Genomic DNA, 27,703 nt, shown 5'->3' on the forward strand with positions numbered 1-27,703 from the left:
CGTCATAAACAGTGGGCAATGGGATTATTCATGCTGGATGCGGTTCGACAGGGGCGCATGGACAGAATATTCAATAGCATGTAGTTTAATTTTTGGATTTTTTTTTTCCATATTTTTAAACCTGAGGAGGGAACACTTAAAATATTGTGTGCTACAAAAAAAAACTCAAAAATATGATTAGACATATTGCTAATCACAACTAGCCGGTATAAAGACATAATCAAGGCCAGTAGGATGCTGGGTAATATTTAGTGTAGAATTAATCATTTTAGTCTTTAGTCTTTATTAAAGGATTGCATACAAGTCATGCTGACCTCATCTTACCAGACATGACTTCATTCACATTTTTCTTGTTTTGTGTTTTTAATTTTTTATTATAAAACAGCACACAAGCTATCACAGTATGTTTGAAGTCACATATTTGTTTGGAAGAAATTGTTTGAGATCCCTGTGAGTGATGTTCTTTGTGGATATAATCCTCTAGTGTGCTTGCTTCAATCCCTGAATACTGACTAAAAGAATAAAAAATGTGAAATCTGTCATTATGCAGGAGATCTCTTACAATTTCAGCATTTGGCAGAACTGAAAAAATTTCTAGCATGTGCCAGGGATTACCCTAACATCTGTATATTTTTGATGTGAGAGAATGCCAACCAAAAATTCACATGAGAAGAGCAATATGAACAAGAATCCCTGGTACTATAAAGCAGTGGTTATTACCACTGTGCCAGCCATGCTCTATAATGACTACTGCTATACACTATATCAAAAATAATACTTATAAAAATCATGAGATAAACAGTTGAAAAATAAGTTACGGATGCTAAAGTGTATTGTATTGATTTGTGAATAAATGAGATTACAGGGACAAAGCTAAAGTATGGTTGTAAACACCAAGGCAAAAAGTCGCTATAAAAAAGCATTGGACAATACAGTCAAGGATCAAAATTAAGGAGTCACATCACCAAAGAGTCAAAGAGCTAAAGGTTAACATGAAAGTGCTCAACGTTGACAGATGACTAGCAAATATAGTCTTATTGAACTTTTTTATACAAATGTATGGTTCTAATTTGACCAAGTGTGGGTGAAAGCTTAAGTAGTTCTTGTGACAAACTGGCACCCTGTCTAGATTGGGTCCCTGATTTGCAACTAGTTCTGTCAGGATAATTTTTTAATAATAATTTTTTGCATTTATATAGCGCTTTTCTCACTACTCAAAGCGCTCAGCAATTGCAGGTTAAGGGCCTTGCTTAAGGGCCCAACAGAGCAGAGTCCCTATTGGCATTTACGGGATTCGAACCGGCAACCTTCCGATTGCCAGTGCAGATCTCTAGCCTCAGAGCCACCACTCCGCCAGCACCCACAACCCTAAACTGAATTAAACAAGTCTGAGAAGCCTTAGTTAAATACAGTAACTTGATATTCCTCCATCTATCTGATGTGTGGCCACAATCAAGAATAGGCACTGACATTGACATTGATGCGTTTGAACAGAATAACAAATGTTATGAGCTTTCATACCTGAGTTGAAAATAGCATCTCCCAGGGATCAGCACAGGGTACATGTTGCATTGAATGTTCAGTATGTGTAATAAATAATTTAGTGTAGCTTAGTGCTGTATTAAACTCGATTACAAGTGAACTGATTCAAAATGTGGTCCAAACCCTGTGTGGAGTTAACTTGTGCTACCCTACAGTTATATGTACATACCTGTATGTACGTAATGAACTATTGTTGTACACTGAGTTCAGCACTTACTTTGGTTGGGTGCAGCTGGGATAGGCTGAGGCTACTCGCAACTTTAAAACTTTACTAAGCTGGTTCAGCACAAGGAAAGATAGACAGAAGGAATGTGTGTAAAACTGGAAAATTTGGAAAAATCTGTCTTAGTAAATCGTAAGCCTATAATGATGTGTCTATAGAGGCTGCCATAACTGATCCATACTAAAAGACGACACAGCTATCAGGCTGCAGACCTTCATATCACCCATAAGGTCCTCCCATTTTTAATCCCTTTCATAAAATAAGTCCCTAAAGCCATTAGATAAAAAGATTTGTTCACTCACATAAGAGGTGTCATATAGAAGGAGAAGATGGAGAAGACATCAGGTGTTTGTGCTCATCTTGCTATTACTAATATTTTTTTGTTGCTGGAACCAATCTGATCTTAAATGAAGAGGTGAAATATGAAATAATCATTTGGCATAAGTATTACAGGATATTGCTGTATGCCTGCCTTATAAGATCACCTCCGAATCTCTGAACTTTAAGCCGGTAGCCAGAGGCTATCAATTTATTTCTGAGTGCTTGCTTCATTCGGTAGGCTCCATTTGCTGCCCTGCAGTAAATACTGAAGTAATGTGCAGTCAACTGAGAATTTCTCACAACCACGTTGAATTGATCACAGTACAGTAACTGCTTTGTTTTACTGACCCACTGCAACCTTACTCAATGACATTGTCCACAGTTTTCATTGAGTAAGGTTGTAGCAGGTCAACGAAACAAAGGTGCTTCTGTACCACAAATCAATTCAGTATACTCAAGAGGGTCTCTCAGGGCTTGAATTATCCAAATCTGAGAACCTGAAGGGTTAGGCTTGGGGTCATCTTAAATGGATTTGTTTGGCCAAAGGCAATTTGGGTTTTTGATTATCTCAGGCTACTCGGTTATTTGGGTATTATTTTGGGGTATTTAAAATTATTAAAGACTTGTGCACTTGATGTAGAGAACTATTAAACCATCTACTATAAGACAACTTAAGCACAAGTAAGTCACAAAATAAAAAGAAGCAACAAATGATGGTTTTAAGGGTATACCTTGGTGGCCATTGAAATAATGAAACAATAAACATCCCATCATGCATTAGAATGCCGGTTAAGGCTGGGCACTTGCCACGGATTATAGAATTGAAGGGCTTATGGCTGGTCATTTTCTCAGGAAGGTTTTATTAACAAAAGTTGCTCATCTTGATGTTTCATAAGGAGCATTAGATAAGCTACTGCAGGCATGGAAGCTGGAAGAAAAGTTTGACTGTCATGATGTCCATGCATTGAATCGAAGATAAACAAGATAGATAGGTAAAGATAGATAAGTACCTTCTAATCATCTGAGACTACAAATGTCAATGTAAGAAGGGAGCAAGAAGTTTAATCAACCATGTCAACAGTTTCAGAGAGGGGGGTAATGTGATCATGATGTGGAAAAGTCATTTCAGACAAAGGAGCACTGGAGTCATCAAGAAGAAGGGTCCTTTCATCAGATTGGCTGGCCCGGTACTGACTCAGCTGTAGAATGGCCAATAGGAGGGAGGCTGCTTGTCGGCCAAAGTCTCCAGGACTCTGATGGTGTCTGGCTTGTCTGACTTTTTTTCTACAATCTGGCTGTGGTTCTACAGTTAACTGCTGGACAGATATTGTTGTTTTTCATTTATGTTAATTCGTTTCTACTTTGTTTTTGATGTATTTGAACAAATCGGTATCCTCATATGTGATAGTTCAGTATTTAGTGAGTGGTATAACCCAGGGGTAGGCAATGTCGGTCCTGGAGTGCCACAGTATGTGCAGGTTTTTGTTCCAACCCAGTTCCTTAACGAGAACTCAATTATTGCTGATGAAGCACATATTGCTTAAGTGACATTTTAATGCTTCATTTTAGTGGTCTCGCTTGTTAAGGTTCTCCAACCTTAATTGCTTATTTCAATCTTAAACTGCTGCATTCAGTGTTTTAATTGCTCCTTATTAGCAATAAGATGTAAAACAGGGGTAGGCAATGTCGGTCCTGGTGAGCCGCAGTGGCTACAGGTTTTCATTCAACCCAATTGCTTAATTAGAAACCAATCATTGCCAATCTCAGACCTTATTTAATTTTATGGCTTGTTAGTCTGTGCAATGTAAGGCTTTTATATCGTAGATTTTTTTCCTTTCCAAGGATATCATCCAAATGATTTGAAGCCTAAAACAGATCATTTTCAGTCTGTCACATTTTCTATTAAGTGTTTTATTAAATCAAACCGTGCATGATGAACACACACAGATGTAATTGGAAAAAAGCTAGCTGGAGAACTGCTGGCTGCTTTGTCTTTTACATCTTATTGCTAATAAGGAGCAATTAAAACACTGAATGCAGCAGTTTAAGATTGAAATAAGCAATTAAGGTTGGAGAACCTTAACAAGCGAGACCACTAAAATGAAGCATTAAAATGTCACTTAAGCAATATGTGCTTCATCAGCAATAATTGAGTTCTCGTTAAGGAACTGGGTTGGAACAAAAACCTGCACATACTGTGGCACTCCAGGACCGACATTGCCTACCCCTGGTATAACCTATTCTTTCATTTTGCTTTGAGAATTTTGGCGGTGCTCTGCGCCTGCACTGCAATGGCAAAAGGCCTTTTTTTTTAAATTGTTGAGTGGATGTGCCGTTAACATACTTGGCGGTAACGGGCTGTGGGTTTGTTCCTCTATGGATATCCATGAGCCGCATTCCACTAAAGGCTGTTTTATACATGACATCTCTCCACACACAGAGAAGGTTATTGCTGCAACCTGGAGAAATTATGGGCAGATCTAAACACACAGAGTGTCTGACACGGCAGCCATGTAAACCAAATTGTGAATTTCAAAGAGGGGCTGGTTATACTTGTGCCAGAATCATGAATAAAGGGCTGAATATGATGCAACAGGTCCTCAAAATGAAAGGAAGACACGCAAAACATCTACCCATCATGTAAGTCCGCTATTATGAAGATACATGTGCCCCATGGAATTCAGTTTTCCTTCTGACTTGGTGCACATGTACTAAGGTGTGATTGTCACGGATTTCCTTGTGTTCATGCAAAATGCCAACCTGTCCATTAGTAAACATGTATGCGCAGCTGCCTGCCTGCTGTTTCCTCATGCACAGTGCTATCATTAAGTCTGTGTTTTGTTTTTTTTATTTTATTAATTTTGGAGTCACACAACATTCCATTCAAATAAATAAATTTTTACAAAAATAGGATCGAAAACCAGTCAACCCCCTGCGTTTTAAGGTTGCAGCTGTATTACATGTTATTGCCATTTTGCTGGGGTGCTCTATGACAGTAATTTCGTTGAAATGGTATTGACAAATGCCACTTTATAAGTTATTACTTCAGTCATTTTGGCGTGCGCACTACATGTTCTGTTACCAATAAATTTTTCAACAGGAGCTCATCAACAAAGAAACATGGAAAATGAGATTTAGTAAGCTCTTTATAATAGTAACTATAATTAATAATTCATCAGTTTACACCCAAAAACTCATCTAAAAGACAAATTGTTAAAGTAAACGTACTACTCCACTTTCACACCATAAGTGTTGTCTTGCTCTTAAACATTTACTCAGGTAATTTTGTTTTGGTGACAAAGGGAAAAAACATTTCCACAGGAAAGGTTTTGTTGAGGAACTCAAATTTCACCTGTGTCATATGAGTGTTTAAAACCGTGTGAATGAAATAGTTTAAGTTCTATCAAAAAAAAGAAATTCCCTTACCTGTCATAGCCACCCCTTTTGAGAAGGATCTAATTTCCACAGCAGGTGTGATTATCATACAAAACTCCTTTTCCAGTATATTACACGCACAGTTGATCATTGTAGATGAAAACTGATCAAATGTTTTCAAAAAACCTATACAATGCATTCAGTGGTAGTCTTTATCTACACTGCCCTCCTTCAAAATGAACACTGGGTAGTTAAAATAGTGCACAGTGTTTTTAATAAGCCTATCAGACAGTCTTCTATAGCACACTCATATCTACTGTGCCGCTCCATCCCTTCCCCCAGAGGGGGCAGTTACTTCCACAGCTGAGCCTTTGCTGTAGAAATGCTTCCTAAATGAACACTGTATAGCTAAAATTGTTCAAAATGTATTTTAAAAGACTGTAGGGAGTCTTCTATATCAATTTAATTTTAAATGTGCCTATCTATCCCATCCACTGCAGGGGTCACTCATTTCCACAGCTATTGACAAGCTCTTCTATTTACAAATTGAATATTGGACAGCTAGCATTGAGCTAAACCTATCTATATTACTAAACAACAGTTTAATTTATGCACGGTGGACGCACCGAAGCGCATGTGCACTGTGCCGCAGCGCCCCAGAGTCAAACCCAGCGGCTTCCCAGAGTCAGTAGGTGGCGCCCAAACAACACAACCTGTAAACTAAACTTGCTCTAATCGACTGTGCCAGCAGTCTGTGTGGCATGTTTAAATCACATAACAGTAATTCAGTAACAGAGAAACAAAAACGAGACCGCATGGATAAAAACATTAAACGGAGGCTCTTACAACGCGCCTCACAAACACCAGAAGCAAAGAAGTCACGGCTCCAAAACGAAACACAAAACCAAGCCTGTATGGATGAAAACAATGAACGAAGGCGCCTACAACGTGCTTCTGAAACACTACATGCAAGAGAGGCACGGATCCAAAAAGAAACTGCAGAAGGGCTACACGTTGCTGTCAAAAAGGTCAAGTTAAGCTGCCTCCTTTGGATAAGTAAAAGCTTTATGGAATGCATTAGATCCTACAATAGTTCATTTGCATTTGCATCTACCGGGGTAAATATCAAGCCACCACCTGGGAATGGCCCATACTGCTTTCGCGTGTGTGTATAAATATTGCATCGGATTGGAACAGTGCACCCTGAGCCAAATCACCACCGCAAATGTGCCCAAATGTACGTGTTAGATCTACATGACGCAGTTTATCAACGAATGAACCTTCCTGAAAATAAGCAATGCACAGGGCTAACAATGAGAAACGTAGCTGAAGTCATAAACAATCACACATCAGCAAACTCTATAAAAATGCTACATGAGGTTCAAAAAGAAGCCAATATAAAAGCAGGGTCGGACGCCCAACTAAACGCCCAACTAAAATTGCTGTAGTGCTAATAAAGGACAAAGAACAGGATCCGAGATGATACAATGTTCCCATCGTTAATGAAGTGGCAATTGTGTCTCAAAGTAAAGACGGTGAGCCTCCGTTTCACCGCGATATTGTCATGCATTTACGTCCTGATGGAACCAACCAACCTAAACTTGATACTTTGACATAACCCATTTTGTTTCCAACTGGCCAGGAAGGATGGAGTGCTGGAATTTGCAGATATAAAACAAATCAAGCACAGAAAAGATCACGGGTATCAATGAAAGAATATTTGTCCTACAGACTCTCAGTGAGACACGAGTTTAATCCATTAATCAATGCAGGAAAGCTAACTCAACAACACATAGGTGATGTTTACGTTCGAGCACAATCACATGATCTCCAATGGATTAAAAACAACCAACCTGCACTGAGGGCCGATAACTACAAGTCGCTGATGGAGTACATAAATCGTGATGCGGACGTGGTAGATCACCCTGCTGGAAAAGCGGTTATTATGAGTGCAGCGTGCACGCCGGGTTGTGCAGTATATATGCACAGATGCCAGAGGCAACAGGCAAGTCGTTCACACTACCACTGCTGCCAAAAGCGAGACTGCATGGATAAAAACAATACACGAAGGCGCCTACAACGAGCTTCTGAAACACGCCTCATGACTAGCAGAATCGTACGTCAACGTCGCCGCCATACTGTGAGTGGCACTGTGGACGCACCCACCCTCCATGATATTTCATCCCTACAAATATCGGAGGGAACAGAAAGTGATTGCCAGGCTTGGATTTGCGATTCTTTCAAGAATCGCGGGGTTGCTGGTTTAAAAAGAATCTATTGTAATTTTTTTTTTTACTATGCCCGTTTGTTCTATCTACTGGAAGGGATGCTTATTTTTCCTGCTGGAGCAAAGCCCCCTATCTGAAGGAACACTGGACTGCTAAAATTCTTCAAAATGCACTTTAAAAGGTTGCTGGCTCACTTCCAACAAGAGAAAAAGAAAGTCCAAATTACGCTGGATGGCCCTCTGACATTGACATTCAGTGACACAGACTAAGAGCCTGAATAAAATGCACCGTTCTTAATGTCTGTACATAGTATGAAATTTATTATGACATTCAGCTACCCAAATCATCAAGATGGGAACAAAAGGACAAGGGAAAGATGTACTGCACAGAAGGAAATGGCAAAATTAGGCACAAATATATTGAGATTACAAAGGTAACAGACTAAAAGATTAATATTTTATGCAATACATTATTTGGCACCTAAATCAAAGCTATCGGCTCCTGTTTTTTTTCTCTTTTAGAAGCTGCTATCTCTATGAGGTGAATTTTTGTCTGGAGCACTGTGCTTACTGAGCAAATTATTAGGAACACTCTATTAATACTAGAAAGGGTCTTCTTTTGCTCTCAAAACAGCCTCAGTTCTTTGTGACATGGATTCATTCAATAACATGTTGGAAACATTCCTTTAAGGTTCATGCCATTCTGGAATGATAGCATCCCACAATTTCTGCAGGTCTGTCAACTGCACATTCATGCCGCGAATTTCCCATCGTACCACATTCCAAAGGTGTTCTATCGCATTCAGATATGGGGCCTCATGTATAACGCAGGGCATAGAATTCACACTAAAACATGGCATACGGACCAAAGTGGAAATGTGTGTATGCACAAAAAAAATTCAGATGTACAAAACCGTGTGTAAGCCAACTTCCACGCACTTCCACTCCATAAATCCCAGTCAGCGTGAAATGTAACACACGTGCAGACGCAGTGGTATATGCAACAAAAGTGTGACTTGAAAGTTCAAGTTCAGAAATGTCACACAGTGCCCAAAATAAAAAAGAAGTGGTCAGATACCACAGTCGACGTGAAAAGGCGAGTCTCAGCCCGCCATCTGTTTATTCTGTTTCAGACAACATTATAACAGCTGACCTCCGTGTGATGATCAGGTGGTGATGGTACTGCTGTGCCAAGCTTGTCTTCAGGCACTGGCTGCACACACACAACTCTGCCTCGGAAACCGCTGAGAGGACATCTGGCTGTGTGCTGACAGACGCTGTTCTGAGTCACAAAATGCAATAGTGGATGCTGTAAGAGATGTGGCCAATGAACTAAGGAATATAAGAGTTGTACTATGTGATATTGACCACAAATTAAATGAATTGGTTAAAAAAGAAATGCTGCATCTGATTACCTGTTTTTACATTCTGCTAATTACATTCAAACGAAGTTCTAATGCTGTCCGAATTGGCTGATCATTTTGGTCAGCGTTATCATACCGCATCTCTTCAAGTACGGGCAAGCCACGATTGTGTGCCACATGAAGCACACTGTATGCTTGCACAATGTGCTACAGGTTCTGTGTACTATGGAGCAGCTCATTAATAGGGTGGAAATGCTTTCTATTTACATAAGCAGATTCATTCTCTGAAAGTGCCTTTATAGTGTAGCGTCGGCACTGAGCACCACAATGGATTAATTCTCTGCTCTTTATCCTTAAAAGGACTGCTTGCCTTTTGCCACAGAAGTTAGAAAAAGCACCTGCGACTGTGCAGAGCTGCCTTTTTTATAGGTTCTCCAGCTATATGTGATGTAATGCCAGAACATTATTTTGGTGATTTATCCCTGGCTAATGTAACTTGTCTGGCGCCATTGCAATAGCAATGTGTGTGCAGTTGACCGCTCTGAATACATTTGGAAAACCTGACGTTGCTGTGAATCATTCTTTGATGTTTCCCAGTTCAACCACAGTGTAAGAAAATCTTACATATCCGGATGACAAGCAGATAATACCATCCTATACAGCTGGCATGGCGCAAATCAATGATGTTTGTGAAATACCTGATCGGTCAGCAAGTTCAGGTTGAAAAGCTCCTGTGGTTGAAAACCCAGGAGTGGACAGAACTTGCAAACAAGCAGGTAGAGCACAATTCCTCAATGTAAAGCCGTGCCAGGTCAGCACACAACTCCAACAGGATAGCTCTTGAAAATCAAAATCAACTTAGAAGCCAGTCATCATAATCTATAAATACACGCTCTCTTCCAAACCCTTCCATTTGTGAAGACTTCTAACAACACTAAAGTAAAGTACTTGTGAATTTCCCCCTGGGATTAATAAAGTATCTATCTATCTATCTATCTATCTATCTATCTATCTATCTATCTATCTATCTATCTATCTATCTATCTATCTATCTATCTATCTATCTATCTATCTATCTATCTATCTATCTATCTATCTATCTATCTATCTATCTAAAGCAGCCATGGTAGTTGGAATAGTTTGGCCATTCCATGCACCATTATATTGTTACACAATGGTTACAATCAAGTGAATTAAATTTATAAGTGATATGCAATTAATTTCGGTGTGTTTGATAAAACCCGCATCATAGATGTAAATCTAAAAAAGAAAAGCTGACGACAGAAACAGTAGCACTGCTTTGACGCTGGGTGCTGTCAGTTTGCAAAACCAAGCAGAAACTTGCATACGCAAGGGGGAAGGCTGCTGTGAAAATGTGCGTGGCTTACACCAAGTTTAATTTTACACAATTCGAAGTGAGTGCAGAAACAGGCATACGCAACATTTTTGTGCATATGCACTGTTTATACATGAGTCCCCTGGTGACTGGGAAGTCCACTGAAGAACACGTGACTCTTTGTAATGTTCATGAAACCAGTTTGAAATGACTTTTGCTTTGCGACAAGGGTCATTATCATGCTGGAAGTTGCTATTAGAAGATGGGTAAATTGTGGCCATGATATGATGCACCTGGTCAGCAACAATACTTCAATACGTTCAAGAGGTGATTGATTGATATTAAATTGACCCAAAGTGTGCCAAGAATACATTCCCCACAGCATTACAGCACCACCTGCCTACATTGAATCATGCGATTGGAACCAGATTTTGACCTTACCATCTGAGTGTCTCAGCAGAAACCAAGATTCATTGGACCAGGCTACATTTTTCCAGATTTCACCTATCCCATTTTGGTGAGGCTGTGCTCACTGCAGCCTCAGTTTTCTGTTTTTGGCTGACAGGAATGGAACATCCTCAAGGTTTGATGTGTTGTGCAGTCTGAGAGGCTTGTACTCCTCACAGTTGTACAGAGTGCTTCTCTGAGTTACCATAGTATTTTTTGTTACTTTTGGCCTTTTTCCTCTGACATCTCTCATCAAAAAGGCATTTGCCTATGAACTGCTGCTTATGGGATGTTTTACATTTTCGCACTATTCTGTGGAAACTCTGGAGACTGTTGTGGGTGAAAATCCAAGGAGATCAGCACTTACAGATACACTCAAAAATCAACCCTTCTGGCACCAAAATTCATGTCATGGTCAAAATCATTGAGATCACATTTTTTCCCAATTCTGGTGTTTCATGAGAACGTTAATTGAAGCTTCTGAATTGTATCTGCATGTTTTTATGCATTGTACAGCTGCCACACAATTGGCTGATTAGATAATTGCATGGATAAGCAGGTTTACATGGACTCCTAATAGTTTGTTCAGTGAGAATCTGTGGAACAGTGTTTAGTAACTGTCTATGTGGTGTTTGCTTAAGGCTGCATGAACTTTCATCTGAGTACACTAACTGACAACTTCAGATTTGCCTGTTGTGGGTGTATATTACAATATGTTCTGCAATTTGGTCCAAGGTTGTTTTCCACTTTGTCTCTAGTAGTGGGACTAGTCCTCCAAAACCCTGAACTGGGCACGAAAATGGAAAATTAATTCAATGGATATGTGAAATCATTTAGGAAATGAATGAGACAAAATGCACATATCCAAAGAGTCATAAGCAGCACACTGGGGGTTCTAACAGAAGGCAGTTTTCAAGAACAATTCCAGGTTGGAAGGAATTTCTTTCAAAGTCTCATTAATTTAATGGCAGATCTTGTATCTCTACATATGCACTGAAGTGCTGTGTGAACACCATTCATGCATTTTAGAGTGTCACTGCACTTTCAGTTTTTGTGAACTGTCAGAGGCATTTGTAAATCCTCTGTAAACATGGGCAATTGCATACAATTTCTGGTGTGGCTGTCATTGTGCATTTGCTAATTGTAGCTAGATCTTTTCTGAACATCTCTGCAAAACTTTTTCAGCTACAGAATGCTGAGCTTTTTCTTAATTATGCTGGTGCAGCTCATAGCTTTTTGCCAATGGCTATCACCCCCCAGTGAAGCTCCCTAGTATGCTAAACACGAGTGTAGTCTTGGGCTCCAGGAGACATCTTTTGTCATACAGTACAGCTCTCTGACTATACTGACGCAATGTGAAATTCTTATTAAGTAAGGGTGTTTTTACTCTCCTGACTTTTTTACATTCTTTATTTATTTTTTTGTGTACTTGATACTGAATATTTGAAACTTTTCAGCAGCAGAGTGAGCATAAATTTGCAGCAGGTCTGTAAAATACAGCATGACTACAGTCATGTCTGATATTTTATCTGTTTACTGCAAAATAGAAGTACCAAATAAGCAGTATAGGGCTTTATATTGTTAGTGATTACTTTTATTTTTTGAGATAGTCATCATATGAAGAATTCAACTTAGAATTTTGCTTCAAGAAACTTTGGAAATGAAAACTTGAAATGTATATAGCACACTCTCCAAATTAACTATTTTGAGCCTATAAATTGCTGTACAAAACCATCAAGCCAAGCAAGAGACTAATGCAGTTTAAAAGTATTTGGTCCCTGGTATTCATAATTTACTGTTACTGTGAGGAGCAGAAAGTGACCAGGCTTAGTACTTATTGCACACACATGCTTTAAACAGCATGAAAATTCATATTATCTAATAATGTATATAATAATCATAACATACAAAAATATAACCTGTAACCCAACTCCCACCTGCAGCAATGCCCCAGCTTACATCTAAACACCAAACCAATGTTAAAATAACCTATTTACATCTATAAAATAATTCCTGAATGATTGATGATTTATCTCAAACTGTCTTTTTGATTAATAAAAATGCGAACTAACTTTTGTCAGAGATTACAATAATCCATTGTGGGGAAAATATCTTGAGCACTGGCTAAGTGGACATGCCAGCTTTCTGTTGATTGATAGGCTTTGGTTTTTAACACATTGAGCGCAACATGTAAATTGAATAATTTCTTTTTCTTCTGTGATATTCTTGAATAAAAGCACACTTGCTTTGTTATATCTTTCGTGAAACTGCTTATTTGATATTTGAACTCCAGTCTTCACACATTATACACTTCACGTCAGCATTTTATCATTATTATTTTAACATGAAAAAAGTTTCTGTTTTAGTTATGTGTTCAACATTTCTTGCCTCGCATTTCCTATCAATCTACACTTACACAGACCGTTGTAGACACACATGAAATGTATTTATTCCATATAACATATTATTTACCGTATACAATTCCAGACACCTAACTCTCAGATAAAGAGACTTCAGCTCCGAGAATTTTGTGTTTGACTTAACTTGGGCTGCCTCTGTGGGGGATGGGATAGCAGGCTGCTTGCTGCTTGAGCTGATTGACACATCTGCAACACAAAGACGCTGCTGACGAGGTGCAAGGGAATTTAAAGTGACCCGGCATAACGAATATTTTCATAGGCGTCAGGAATTCTAGTGTTAAGAACTACAGGCCCAGAAAAATTTGTCTATGAAAAATTCAGAAAAGTGCCCCTTTTGTTTTTGTACACTGCAGAATGTTCTACAAAGACACGTAGGTGGCATGTAGAAAAAATAAAAATAATCTGTTTGAACAAATTACATCAGGTAGGAAATGTAAACAAAAAATCAATCAGAACAAATTATTAATCCACTTGAATGAATTATTAATCTGTTAAAACAAATTTATAACCAGTTTGGACAAATTATTAATTCATTCGAACAGATTATTATTAGTTTTACCCCTTGCAGTTTAGTTCTTATTCCTTTTTTTCTGGCATACAGTTCAGTGAACCAGAAGAGGAACTGCAATGTCATCAAAGTGTTTACAGCACACAATCTGTTGTCCTTTAATAGACATTTAAGAGTTGACAAAGATAATACAATGTCGTGTCTGACATCCAAAACATTCAGCATATCTACATAGATATTTGAGTCCAAGATGAAAATAAAACCGTATTAAATCCAAGTAGTCCATTGTCAAATCTAGTTGATAATGGCACTGAACAGTGTAGAATAGACAGAAACTATAGGCTGGCTACAATCTTCTAGTTTCAGTTCATTAAACTGAATACAAGGAAAAGTAAATAACTACTGAAACAAGAGTTGGAAAAAAATTAAAATAATCAGTTTGAACGATTTATGTAATTTGTTCGAACTGATATGTATTTCATTCGAATTGATTATTTTTAATTTCCTTACCTGACACCTACAGGGCTCTCTATAGGTGTCTTATTATAATCCACAAGATGCAAAATATTTCTTTCTTCATCAAAACCAGACAAATACAGGCTTGACATCAAATATTCCTATTCCAAAACAGACCTCCTGTCCTTTGTTTTTTTTGTTAGTCTGTACCCTAGTCCAGTGTAACAGTAGGGGGCGCTAGTGCTCCCTTGAACCCTCAGGTACCACGCCAAACACCAGGTAAAAGTCCAAGACTTTTTATTTTTATAATAATAATGTGTACAAAGCACCCTCCACTCCACACTACTCATTCAAATCACCAGATCAATAAAATAACCAAATCCTCCTCTCCCAGACGCGTTGCCACCCTTCCTCCCAGCTCAGCTCAGCCTCTGGGCTTTCCCAGAGTCCTTTTATATCCCCTGACCCGGAAGTGGTTCCAACCCAACAATCCATAAGTCCTCATCACTTCCGGGTCAGATTAAAAGTCCTTTTCTTCAACCCGGAAGCACGTCGTTCCTTCCGGTCATGTGATCATGACGCACTTCCGGGTTATAGGGCACATATAAGTCTTTGAGCCTCCCTGCAGCATCCTCTGGTGGGCCCCACAGTGTCCAGCAGGGGCGGGAATAAAAACTCCATTGTCCATGATTCCCTGCTGGTCTTCGGGGCACTCCCATGCTGCAGGGAGGGCTCCATCTAGCGGCCTGGGGGTATTGGCCGGGATGAACAGTCGGCCATCTCCCACACCAGCTTAAATGACTCCAAAAGCTGAGGTCACTAGCAAAATATCATATATTGAGGGACAATTTGGGCTTTAAACCTGCAGTGTTTCTTTTGGTGTAGCATTATGCATCATCCACCTTTTATGTGAAATGTAGTCATAAAGAAACACCATTGACACAAACCCTCAGACTTAAACACAATGTATTCTGCACTGCTACAAGTACATTGAAATTAAATAGTCTGTTGCTGAAAGTCAGCATGTATAATAAAAATCAGGGAGTGTGTTGCAGATCTAATTAATAAGCCTACTTTATTTATTACAGGCCAAGAGGGAGGGAGTTGGAACCTTTCCTCCTGAACTAATCCTCGATTGGATACCTGTTTATTGTAAGACACAGTCTTGTCTTGATGCTAACAAATGAGGATTGGGCCAGTTTAGGGTTTCAAATTAATAACTCATCCAATGTGTGTCTGTCCGTGTATCCATTTGGTTGCTATGTCCTCTGTCATTCCAAACAATGACACATCACCAACATTTTTAGTAAGAAAATGCATTTTATTTGATATGTCAACATATGGCACATAACAAACATTAACATTGCTTTTACAAATGCCATACACAATGGCATATAGCAGAGAGATGTATGCATTGAATAGTACATGACAAACATTAATGCTGAGGCTCTAGTTGATTGATTACTTAGATTTTAACCCATCTTAGATGGGTACCACAGCTAATCTTGGGGAATTTTTGATTAATCTTCATTTGTCAGGTGTAGAGTATATCACTTGATTAGCACAATAATATCAAATAGAAATTATACATTAAAGTACACAGTATGCTGTATTATTCAGCACTGACAAACAATATATGCAACTTGGATGCATTTTTAAAACATGCATGAAAACGGAATGCAGTGGCAATCACAGTAGTCTCACAGCAATAGAATTGTGGTTTGACTGATCAGAATAGTGTACAGAGCCCAGCATCATTGCTCATGTATCCATTTTCATCCATTAAATTACTTATTCCTGATCCAGTACTCCTTAGTGCTACAAAAGGCCAGCAGTTCTGGAAGGAGTAAAATTAATCCGCGATTCTGGACAGGGTGTGTGGCTATGGGTGGATGGGGGTGTGGCTATGGGTGGATGGGGGTGGGCAGTTTTAACTCAAAGGGATCAACCTGACTACCCAATGAAAAATCAGTGCTAAAAAATGTAGTTTGTTTTGGTATTTAGTTGATCTTACTAGATATCCAAATGAACACTGTAAGACACCATACTAGAAAAGCCACTGATACTGAGTGGTCAAGTTGAAGTGCAGATCACTCCTGTTGGTTATAAACACACACCTGAAAGTACACAACTGAAGAAGCATCTAACAGTAGAAAAGTGCAGCAGAATTGGCTGGCTTTTGAAGAATACTGTTGGAGAGAAATTACATTTACTGTGATTTTGACAAGGGGTGTAGCCCTCCATGGGTCTGGACCAATTGAATAGGCCCCATCACTGGCAGCCTAGCCCCAAACTCAGCAGGTGCAAAATGGGGCAAAAGGTTCTAAATATCAAAAATATGCACAAAAGGAGAAGAAGAAAACGGGTAAAACCAGATTTTTTTCAGAAAAGAATTCAAAAAAGAAGCTTGCAAAAATGAAGCAAAAATTCAAAGGAGGAACAAAAAGAACAAAAATGTAAAAATTAACAGCAAATAAATCCTAATTAATCACAAGACAGAACAAAGTACCTTTAAATAATATCAGAAGTCATAGCCAGGATATCCAAAACCAGAAAGAAGCACAAGTTGAAATATACAAATCAAAACTAATGTCAGCTTCTCCTTTTATATTGCTAGTGACTGATCTTCAGCAGCAGTCTCAGGTGGCCCTGCCCGTCTAGGCTTAACAGGGCAGAGAAAAACATACATGCATCAATAACAAAAGACTAAACTGCAGAAATAACAAACAGTACAATAATAAACAAATAAAACACAGAAAGAACATAAAAAAACAAGAGAACTGCAGTGACAATTGAAGTGACAAATGTGTTTGTGCTAAACTCTATCCATGGCATGCAAAAATAGATTGATTTGTTTGTCATGTCAAATGTCTATTTTCATTTTTATAGAAATATTCAAATACTAGCTGACTCTGTATTCTAGATGCAAACTTTTCTATCCAATTGACTCATTTTAATCAATATCAAATCCTGCCCGGAAAGATTGTTGTCTGTAGTATTTTATTTCTCAGCACGGACACAAGAAATAAATTGTTTTAACCTAACATTGTTTAATGTAAAACAAAAAAGAAAAGAAATATGTTGTTGCATTAGAAGCCAATGCTTTTGTTGTGGGCTATGGTTGGTTCTGTCTCTCAGATCCATTATTCTAGGTCTTAATCCCATATCTGGTTCTTTGAACATTCTGCCATTGCCTGTGTGGGTTTCCTAATGGATACTCCAGTTTTCCACTTAAATCCCCAAAGTCCTGTTAGTTAGATTATAATGGTGACTGTGCGTTGGCCTTGTGTATGTGAGTAGACCATGTGATGGGGGTCTCCCATCCTGTCCAGGGTTGGTTGCTACCTTGCCCGCAGTGCTGCTTGGATGGAGTGATATTAGGAAATATAAGGCATGCCAAACATAAAATTTTGTCTGCTCATCAACAAGAAAAAAAGCAAATCTCAGTGTCAGACTCCAAAACTCAAAACTTCCTTTCAGTTTAGTTTCATTTGAATGATAAAACAAAGGGATAGCTTTGTTCATTTTATATTAGATAAAATATGACCCATAGTGTTAAATTTTTTTTTTGTTTTTGTTAAAAGCCAGTCCAGATGAATACATTAATCAGACCCCCTGGGTTTAGACCAGTTTTGAAGATCTCATAATTGTAACTCCTACATGAAAGAGGATGTAGTGTGCAGGTGCACAAATAACCCAGATGGTTTCTACAAGTATCATTTCCTGACATTCACATTTTTGTTACTTAAAAAATTAATATTTTTTTAACAAAAAAATGGGAAAAGCCATTGAGCTAAGATTTGCATGTTTCCGTTCATTTTCTTTCTCCCAGACCCCCAACACTTTTTAAATAAATACATTTTCTTTAAATTATTACCACCATTACCCTTCTGTTGTTAATTATTTTTTCTTTTCTTTTTTTTCTGTTCTACCATTGCCAAGTGTAATTTTGGATTTTAGCTTGTCGTTTCATTTTTGGCTTTACTTGTGTTTCGTGTATCTTATTGACTGGATTTGGAGTAAAGGTTATATAATCAGGTATTCTTACCTTTGTTTTAATATGCTATTGTTTTTTCTACCTATGGACATCCCAATGTGCAGCAGCAATGTGGACTGCACAATCTGCCAAGTGCACCAGAGCACCATCCCACTGTATGCTCAAAACGTTCAATTTCTGTGCCATGAACTCCATCTTAAGAGCACAGCACACACTCTTCCTCAAACACTCAAAAGGGTTGTCAATGTAACTGGCATTATGCATTAAGTGGAGCACACTAGTGAAACGTGGCACACTGCTTTGCTTTGATGCAAAACAAAATTTGTGCAGCTTTCTCTATAGTGACACTTTTTAGATATTGATTTGTACGTTCAGTATTTACAGTATTACATTTGCTCAACTAAAATAGTTTTTGGCAAATTTGATTAAAAGATAGAGCTACAATATGTAGTTGAATGTGGATGGTGCCAGATTGTCAGTTACACTATTCTAAAGAATAAGATGGTGATATCATTTATTTTTGCAGATTTTTTTAAATGTTAGTAAACTTTGTACATGGTAAAGATGCCATAAAATATTGATTATTGAATGATATGTATTTTATTAATAAAAATTAAAATTACATTAAGAGGTGTATTTTGTTATGTTTCTCCATTCAATTCACTAGCTGTTTATAGAACTGGACAACCACAAGAAGACGTAAAGTAAAGTCCTACAATTAGCCTCTGTTATTCTTCACCTATACTGAATGTTTTTGGCCAACTTATTTAGGCTTTCTTTCTCTCTTAATAATGAAGCAGTAAATAATGACTTTGGAGACTTTTTGTGTAAACAGAAAATAAAGTGATGTGTGAAACATCTGTAGGTAGACACAGCCAACATCACTGTACACTTACATTACATTTAGCAGACACTTTATCCAAAGCAACTTAGAAAAGAGGTCAATGTAATCAAGTAAACATCAGTCTGGAGAATTGCTTGGGAACTAGTGTTACAAGACACAATTGATCTGCACAAATGAAGAACTCAGTTACAATTCCTCAGTTACAAGAACCCATCAAAGACATTATCATTTAGAGAGAAATTCACCAAATATGAGAGTCTTCAAACGCTTCTTAAACACATTCAGAGAGACAGAATTTTGAATGGAGGTGGGTAGCAGCCTCCATGTGAAAATTTTATGCCACACAAAGGTAGCATCACCAGCCACTGCTTATCAGCAGACCCGAGTACATGAGAAGGAGTTTAGACTTTACAAGTGTCTTCATATGGACAAGTCCTCCTTGTCAATTAGCGGATCTGTCTATTCGCAAGTTTGTCATCAATAATGAAATGGGAACTATTGTGCGAGTCTTGCGACCTATTCTGGCAAACTGCAGATTACACTGTAGCCCCACTACTTAACTATAGCTCCTCATTTTACATTTGTCAGCATTTATGAGATTTTGCTATAATTGCAAAATTAACAATGGAAAAAAGTGGGGGAAATGACATTGTGTTGAAATAATCAACAGGTTTGTTTTGCTAACAGTAGATTTTGGGGTCTATATCAAGGATTACAATCTGAAAAAGGAGTGTTTTGTCCAATTTATCCCTAAAGATAAGACTAAGAACCAGGATTAATGACTTAAGAGGTACCCCCAACAAAACCAAACTTTAGGACTGATAATTAATTACTAATACGACTGATGTATGAAATGGCACCCTCTCCCCTCTCCTATAAGATTTCAGATATTTTTTGATGAAATACTGCAATATTGTTTACTAATAAGAAAATTCTTTTCTCAGTAGATGAGGAACCTTTAGCACAATGCAGAGACTATAAGAGAGACCTGACTGAGCCCATGCATCCTAGTGCTGGGAAAACATTTTGTCTCTGAAAGGAGTATAATCCAGCTATAAACGGAGTGACAACTAAACCTCCATATACAGCAATGGCTTTGAGTTACTGCCTCAGGCTGTACCTGCCTTGAAGGCTACATCTGCTGTAGATACCAAATTATGAATTACGTCAAGCCCAGCGTCACTGAACTGGATTGTATAACCCCTAAGATAACATGGAAAGAGTATCATACACTGTGTTGCCTTTCTGAGTACAGAGGTAGCAGACCTCTCTGGAAGGGTGAATGGGATGTTGGCCGGAGCAGGGGTAGATACAGCAATTACTGTCCATGTTGGAACAGATTATATAAATAAGGGCAGGCTGTCAGCTTTGCACTCCAAATTTAAAGAGTTATGTGCCAAAGTTGAGGAGTGGAACTGACAAAGTGGTCTTCTCTGAAGTCCTGACTGTGCCGTACACCTGTCCAGGTATAGGAAGGCTTAACACATGGCCCAAATCTTGGTGTACTATAAAGGGATATAGGCTTATGCGGTATTGTGACTCCTTTCGGAACACATGGGAGCTGTTCTGCTGTGACGGGTTACATTTGAACTGGTGGGTCACCAATGTGTTAAGGAGGTGCATAAAGAGGTTAGAGAAGGATTGTTTAAACTAAGGAATCCAGGGGTGGGAGTATGGGACTTGCCAGGTTTGGAAATGTACAGGAAGGGACAAAGAATACTGAAATAACAAATGTGCATGGTAATTTAATGTCTATCCCAAAGTTAAAGTGCCAAAGTAAATGAACTAATGTATTAAAAGTTATTTGCCTGAATGCTAGGAGTAGCAAATATAAAACAAGTTAGTTAAAGTTATATGTAGCTGAGCATAATTATTATATTATAGAAATAACAGAAACGTAGCTAAATAGCAGAAATAGGCATGAGTGTGATATAGATAGTTACACATTTTTATGAACGACAGACAAGAAAAGAAAAGGAGTGGGGGATGACATTTATGTTAAACGGAATGTAAATGCATGTCTTCTTCAATCAGATGATGAGCCACATCTTAGTGAGGATGTCTGGAACTGACTATAAACTGTCACAGGATGGAATATGCGGACAACAATTTCAATGCATGTCTTTTTAATAATATAAAAAGCAAGTTTAGAAGGGCCATATTAGTCATGGGGGACTTAAATTACCAAAATATGAACTGGGCTAACCTTGCGAATATTGGAATACAACAGCAGGAGTTTTAGATGTAATCACTGACTGACTAAACTGTCAAAAATCACACAAACATAGCCATAATTTGAAAATTTCACATAATGACTAGACAGAGATTTGAACAGAGATCCCAGAAAATGTATGGCAGTAGCACTAAGCACTGTAATACTTATTTCAAATAACTATGAATGAAATGAAAGACCTGTCTATTTTCTTCATCCACAATTTTTCATGATCAGGGTCAGAGGAAAACCTAAGCTGTCCTTTCAGCAATGGATACAAGGCAGGAACCAAACCCTCTACTGGATACCAGTCTCCTACAGATCCCTACCACACATGCACTCTTGTATTGAGATAATTTAGAGTGAACAGTTTGTGCAACATATGTCTTTAGGAACTCAGACTAAACCAGCATACCTGGAGAAAAACCACAGAGACACAGAGGAGAACAATTGCAAATTGACAAAGCAATTAAATTTAAATGAGCAACAGTACCAAACTTGATTATTTTTTAGGATGCAACATGTGTTTTACTGAAAATGTGGAAAAATAAATCTAGATTACTTACCAGACTAACAAGGCAGCCTTCCTCATTAGAAAAGAGTATAACATCTTTTACAAAGACAGAAATTGCCTTCAGAATAAAGGACATAAAGAGGTTCATGTGTATATAGTTCCTTGTGCAATGTAGCTTCCTGCAGGGAGATTAGAAAGGTATTACTGCAGGATTCGTTTTAAAAGCGGCAAGCACATGATGGGCTATTGGGAATGCTCTAGATAGATAGATAGATAGATAGATAGATAGATAGATAGATAGATAGATAGATAGATAGATATGACAGCCAGCAATTTACTAGACTCTGTGTATCAGTATCAGAATAACCTGTTTTAATTTCTGCATCCTCATTACCTTCCAAGAATGCATTTTCCAGTTCGAGTCATGAAGAAAATAATAAATGTTCCACGCCCTCCAGGACAATTTTTTTCACATTTTTCATATGCTTAATGTAATTATGTAGATATATATTTTACTTATCAGGCTAGATAGATTTTGTAACATTTCATAGTAAAAAGATAGTGGAAAAGTTGACTATGGTTTCTCTACAATTCTAGGTCTCATGTGTTGGGAAGGTTCCACATTTAAACCATTTAGAGCAGAAATTTGTGTTTATTTATAGTGTAGCCTGAGATGTAAAATAACTCATAATATCTTAACTGAAGAATTTCAAGAAATAATCAAAAGGGATAAATGTGTTACTTTTATACTGTTGCAAAGAGTTATTTTTGTGAAGTGGAAGCACCCCAATCCCTCTTCTCTAACTCAGCAACAAAGTGCCGTTACATATTACCTCCAACTGGAAAAAAAATCTCTTTATTAGAATTTGTTCAAATTTTTTTTTTCAGAATTTGGAAGAACTCATTAATGTAACTGTAAAGTAAACATCCAGAACCCAACCTCAACTTTTTTATTTTACTTGTTGTTTTATCCATCCATCCATTTTCCAACCCGCTGAATCTGAACACAGGGGTCTGCTGGAGCCAATCCCAGCCAACACAGGGCACGAAGCAGGAACCAATCCCGGGCAGGGTGCCAACCCACCACAGGACACACACAAACACACCCACACACCAAGCACACACTAGGGCCAATTTAGAATCGCCAATCCACCTAACCTGCATGTCTTTGGACTGTGGGAGGAAACCAGAGCGCCCGGAGGAAACCCACGCAGACACAGGGAGAACATGCAAACTCCACACAGGGAGGACCTGGGAAGTGAACCCAGGTCCCCAGGTCTCCCAACTGTGAGGCAGCAGCGCTACCCACTGCGCCACCGTGCTGCCCTGTTGTTTTATCCAATACAGTACAAATAACAAAGAACTACTGTATTTTAAATAAGAGAAAAGCACTATATAAATATAAAGAATCACTAATATTATTATTATTATTATTAAATAGGACTCTCAAGTCATAAAGCTCTCTTGCTTGGGTTGGAGTTGAATGACAGGTTTCCTGGACTACTTTGGAAGCCTATTATTGTACTTGCTATGTTATTTTTATTTGTTTGATTGAGTTGTGGGCTATCTTCCATTTTTTTTCCTTACAAGAGGTCTTTCTTGTTTTCCTAGGGACTCAAAGCTGAGACTGATAAAAATAGGGCCTGTTAAAGCCCATTGTGGCATTTCTTGTGTTATTTTGCATAAAGTAAATAAATTAGACATGAGACAAATACAGAAAGATGGAAAAGTTGCTGAATGAGGCGAAAGAAAAGGATATTGATGATGTTCGCTGTGAGAAAACAGAAATACTGAGCTGTACATTTTCAAAGAGTAGGTGACAAAAATGCTGAAAAAGACGAAAGATGGCATCATGACAAAAGCAACATAAGTGAGAGGGGAGAAATGAAGAAAAAGAAAAACGAAAGTAGTTTGAGAAAGTCCTAAACAAATATTCAGAAATCAGGTAAAGTTAATGAAGTTTGTCTTCATGCCTGGGAAGGGAACAACAGATGTAATCTTTGTTATTGGGTACATGCAGGAAAGTTTCAAATGATGGAAAAGAAGTTCCAGTATACATTTGTTGATCTGAACAGGTGGTAAGGTGAGCTTTGAGAAAGTCAGATATAAATGACAGATTAGAGTCTGCGTTGATATAAGTGTATCAGGGAAGCACAAACAGTGGTCAGGATGGCAGATGGAGGCAGAGAAAGTTTTAAGGTGAACATGAGGCAACACTAGGAATCCATTCTGAGTCACAGTAGTGACCTAGGTAATCCTAGGAAGGATTTCCACTGATGATCTTTTACCAATGGAAAAAACTTAAGCATAATAAAAAGAGAGTCTGGAAATGGAAAGCAAAGGGCCTCATGGGAAATGCAGGAAAGACTAAGGTAATGGTTAGAGGAATTGAAAGAGGTGGGTGCCTGGCAATGTAATGTAACATATATAGTAAAGGTGCTGGAAGAAACTCGATTCAATGCACTGTTTGCTGGAAATGGGTACATAAAAGAATGTAATGATATAAAGAGTTGTCTGCAAGAAGTGAGTCGACCTTTCTTTGTGGAATGAATATGAAAGACAGCAAAATGCTGATGCTGTAAGTGTACGTATACATATCAGCAGTTGTTTGAGTTGTTTTAAAGAAAGTAATGAAATTCTACTACTTAATCTTTTCTAATACCATCTATTCCAATAGAAGCTTAAAGGACACCAGAGTCTATCCAGGTGGCATCAGGTACAGTGATGGATGGGGAGAAAGTAAATCCCATTCAGAAATACTGGGACTTTCAGGGTCATTAATAAACTTTACAATCAAAAGTAACCACCAGGCTATTAGTCTGTCACAGGTAACACAACCAATTTACACTTACTGATTACCCTAAAAAGTCTTTTGAATTTGTTGGGAAAACTAGTACACCCAGACAGAAAACCCAAGAAGAACCAGAAATAAGGGACAATCACCACATAGACAGCACCGAGGCTGGGATTTGAACTCATACCTCAGAAGATGTGAGGCACGAATGTCAGCTACCAATCATAATATCTCAAAAAACATAATTATAATAATATTAGCATAGTGTGCCTATAAGAAATGTTCATGTTCTTGGAAACTTTCATATTTTTTGCCTTTTTTGATAAACAGAAAAGAATCTTTATTTTCAAAGTGAAAACAATTGATGCAAAGTGATCTAAATTAATTACAAAACATAAAACAGAAAATAAATCACTGCACAAGTATTCACTTCCTCCAAGTCAGTATTTAGCACTTGCATGGAGGGAGATTTTGAGTGAACAGCCATTTCAAGTCCAACTAAAAATTCTCAGCTGGATTAAGATCTGGACTCCGACTCAGTCACTCCAGGACATTTTTGTTGCTGTTTTAAAGCTATTCTCTTGTAGCTTTGGCTTTGTGCTTGAGGTTGTTTGCTTACTAGAAACAAATCTCCTCCTTAGGCACAGGTTTCTTCCAGGATTTCCTCTAGGATTTCCCTGTTTTATTCTCTAACCTCACAAGCCTTCTAGGGCCTACTGCAGTGAATCATCTGCACAGCATGATGGCAGCCACCACCATCTTCACTGTAGGGATGGTGAGTTTTTGATAATGTGGAGTATTCTAACATGGTGTATAATTTGATGGCCAAGCTCAACTTTGTTCTAACTAGATCAGCTGACTTCTCACATGTTTCTTCTGTCTCCTATGTATCTTCTGGCAAACTCTTGCCAAGTGTGTGTATTTATTTTCTCCCTGCCACTCTTCCATAAAGCTATGGCCAGAGAAGAACATGATCAACAGTTGTTATCTGCCCAGGTTCTCCAATCTCAGTCATTGTAGCTTCTGACTCCTTCAGACTTATCACAGATGTTTTGGTGGCCACCCATACTTGTATTTTTGCACAAAAGCTGCGCTGTGCTCTTTCTATTTCTTAATGACTGATTTAACTGGACACACTCCGAGTTCTCTTTCACTAGTTTTCATCTTGCATAATTGCTCAGTTTTCGTGAATGGCCTGGTCAAGGTAGATTCAAAGCTGTGATATCCAATTCTTGATGACTGATTTAACTGTATTGCTAAGGATATTCAGTGACTTGGATATTTTCTTCCCTCTTTCTCCTGACTTGTGCTTTTCAATCTCCTTTTAACTGAGTTGTCTTAAGTGTTCTTTTGTCTTCATTGTGTAGGTTAGGCCACCATACTGACTCACCAGAAGCTGGACCTTAGAGACACAGAAGCATTCATACTAAAGTCAACTGAAACTCCAGACCAGAGATCACCATAAAACGAATTCTGTGACTTCCAAAACCAATTGTTTGCTCTATTAAGATGTGTCATATTAAACGATAAATACTTATGCAATCAGTTATTTTGCATTTTATATTTGTAATTCATTTAGACCACTTTGCAGAGATCTATTTTCACTTTGACATTAAAGAGTATTTTTCGGTTGCTCAGTGCTAAAACATCCAAATTAAATCCACTGTGATTCAATATTGTATAATAAGAAATTGCAACAACTTCTAAGGGGGTGAATACTCTTAATAGGCACTGTAATGGCACCTTTCAGTCATACAGTACAAAAGCCAATTTACTGTACAGTATAAAAAAGCAACGTAACATTCTGCAAAAAGGATGAACTTAATTCTATACAATCGGATCAGAGTTATTTATTAAAAGTATTAATTTTCAACTGAGCAGTGGTAATTTGTTTCACATTTTGTACAGTGTATGGAATTAATGTATAAACAGTAGCTGGGATAACACTTGTTTTACAGCATTTCCAGTCATGTTACATGAGCTGATGTGAGAAAATCATATTTTAAGAGTGTGGTTTCTTGGTGTAGGAGCAAACTTGTTGCAGATTCAGTGGCAAATATTACTTTCACTATAAGAGTAAATATGAGATCCAAATTCCAGTCATAAAAATGTCATCAACACAAGCCAGAACAAAAAAAGATATGGCTAACTTCAAGCTTAATGTAAGGCTGGCATTAAAAATTCCTTCATACCTAAATACACAAAGGATTACCATAGCTGCCGTGAGGAAAACCAGAGACAAGCTGTGTCCTACTGTGTATGCAGTCTTCAATGAGCCAAAAAACTGAGTCTGAAAAAAAAAAAAGTTAAAGAACACATTCAATAAACAAACATTACAATAAAATAATCAGAAAGCACCATCCATTTTCTCAAAGGGAAATTTTAAATGAGTTAGATAGAAAGTTCAGGATGCAACCACCCCAGGCATGAAGCAAAATCTACGCTCACTCAAAGTGAAACACACACACATACACATAAACTCGTACTCAGGAACAAATACCCTATGAAAAGAATTGCATTTTAAAATGATAATAAGCTCCAGTATAAACAGCAAACAGAAAGAACTAAAAATCAAAACATATGGCAGATTCTTTTCCTATTACATAAAAAGCTCGAGGAAGGTGTCCATTAAGAAAGGTGATATGATACTTGATGGTATATAAATGTTTCAGCCCATCTACTGTAGCTCATTGGATTGTCATAAATTTAGTTCATCCAAGGTTCCCAATTTCTTGCTATATGACAATTATTCTAATTTATCTACACCAGTTAAGTCTTCATTTTCATTTACAAGCATTTCAGTATGTATCCAATAGAATAACTTTAGAAGAATCTGAAGAACCTTTTTCCCCATTTAAAATTCATCTCTAATCAAAATCAAATACAATTAACATAATAAAAGCTGAGTGTGCTTTGGTTTTTTAATGCATTCATTAAAGGTAGTTACCAAGGAGGTTCCAAAACCTTCGTCTTGTCCTTTTGTGTTGTTACAACAGACATGGGGAAAACAGGACAATTCTTCACAGAGAATCACTTGGCGTGGGATTCAAACTAGGGATGCTAAAAGTATGAGGCATCATCGCTTATCATTGTGTCATTAGCTTAATACATTTTCTTTACTCA

At 37.9% G+C, this 27,703-nt stretch overlaps 1 protein-coding gene across 1 annotated transcript in view; it reads right to left on the minus strand.

The window, feature by feature from the left end:
• The window catches only part of vipr1b (vasoactive intestinal peptide receptor 1b), a 251,631-nt gene that overhangs the window by 76,706 nt on the left and 147,222 nt on the right, over positions 1-27,703 (minus strand). Inside the window, exons 5-6 of the mRNA XM_028804190.2 lie at positions 26,773-26,870; positions 21,839-21,965 (exon numbers count right to left, since the gene is read on the minus strand). Of these exons, the coding sequence (XP_028660023.2) occupies positions 21,839-21,965; positions 26,773-26,870 (225 nt within the window). The remainder of the gene's footprint in view (positions 1-21,838; positions 21,966-26,772; positions 26,871-27,703) is intronic.

The sequence above is a fragment of the Erpetoichthys calabaricus genome, chromosome 6 (assembly GCF_900747795.2).
Source record: "Erpetoichthys calabaricus chromosome 6, fErpCal1.3, whole genome shotgun sequence".
NCBI classification, from domain to species: domain Eukaryota; kingdom Metazoa; phylum Chordata; class Cladistia; order Polypteriformes; family Polypteridae; genus Erpetoichthys; species Erpetoichthys calabaricus.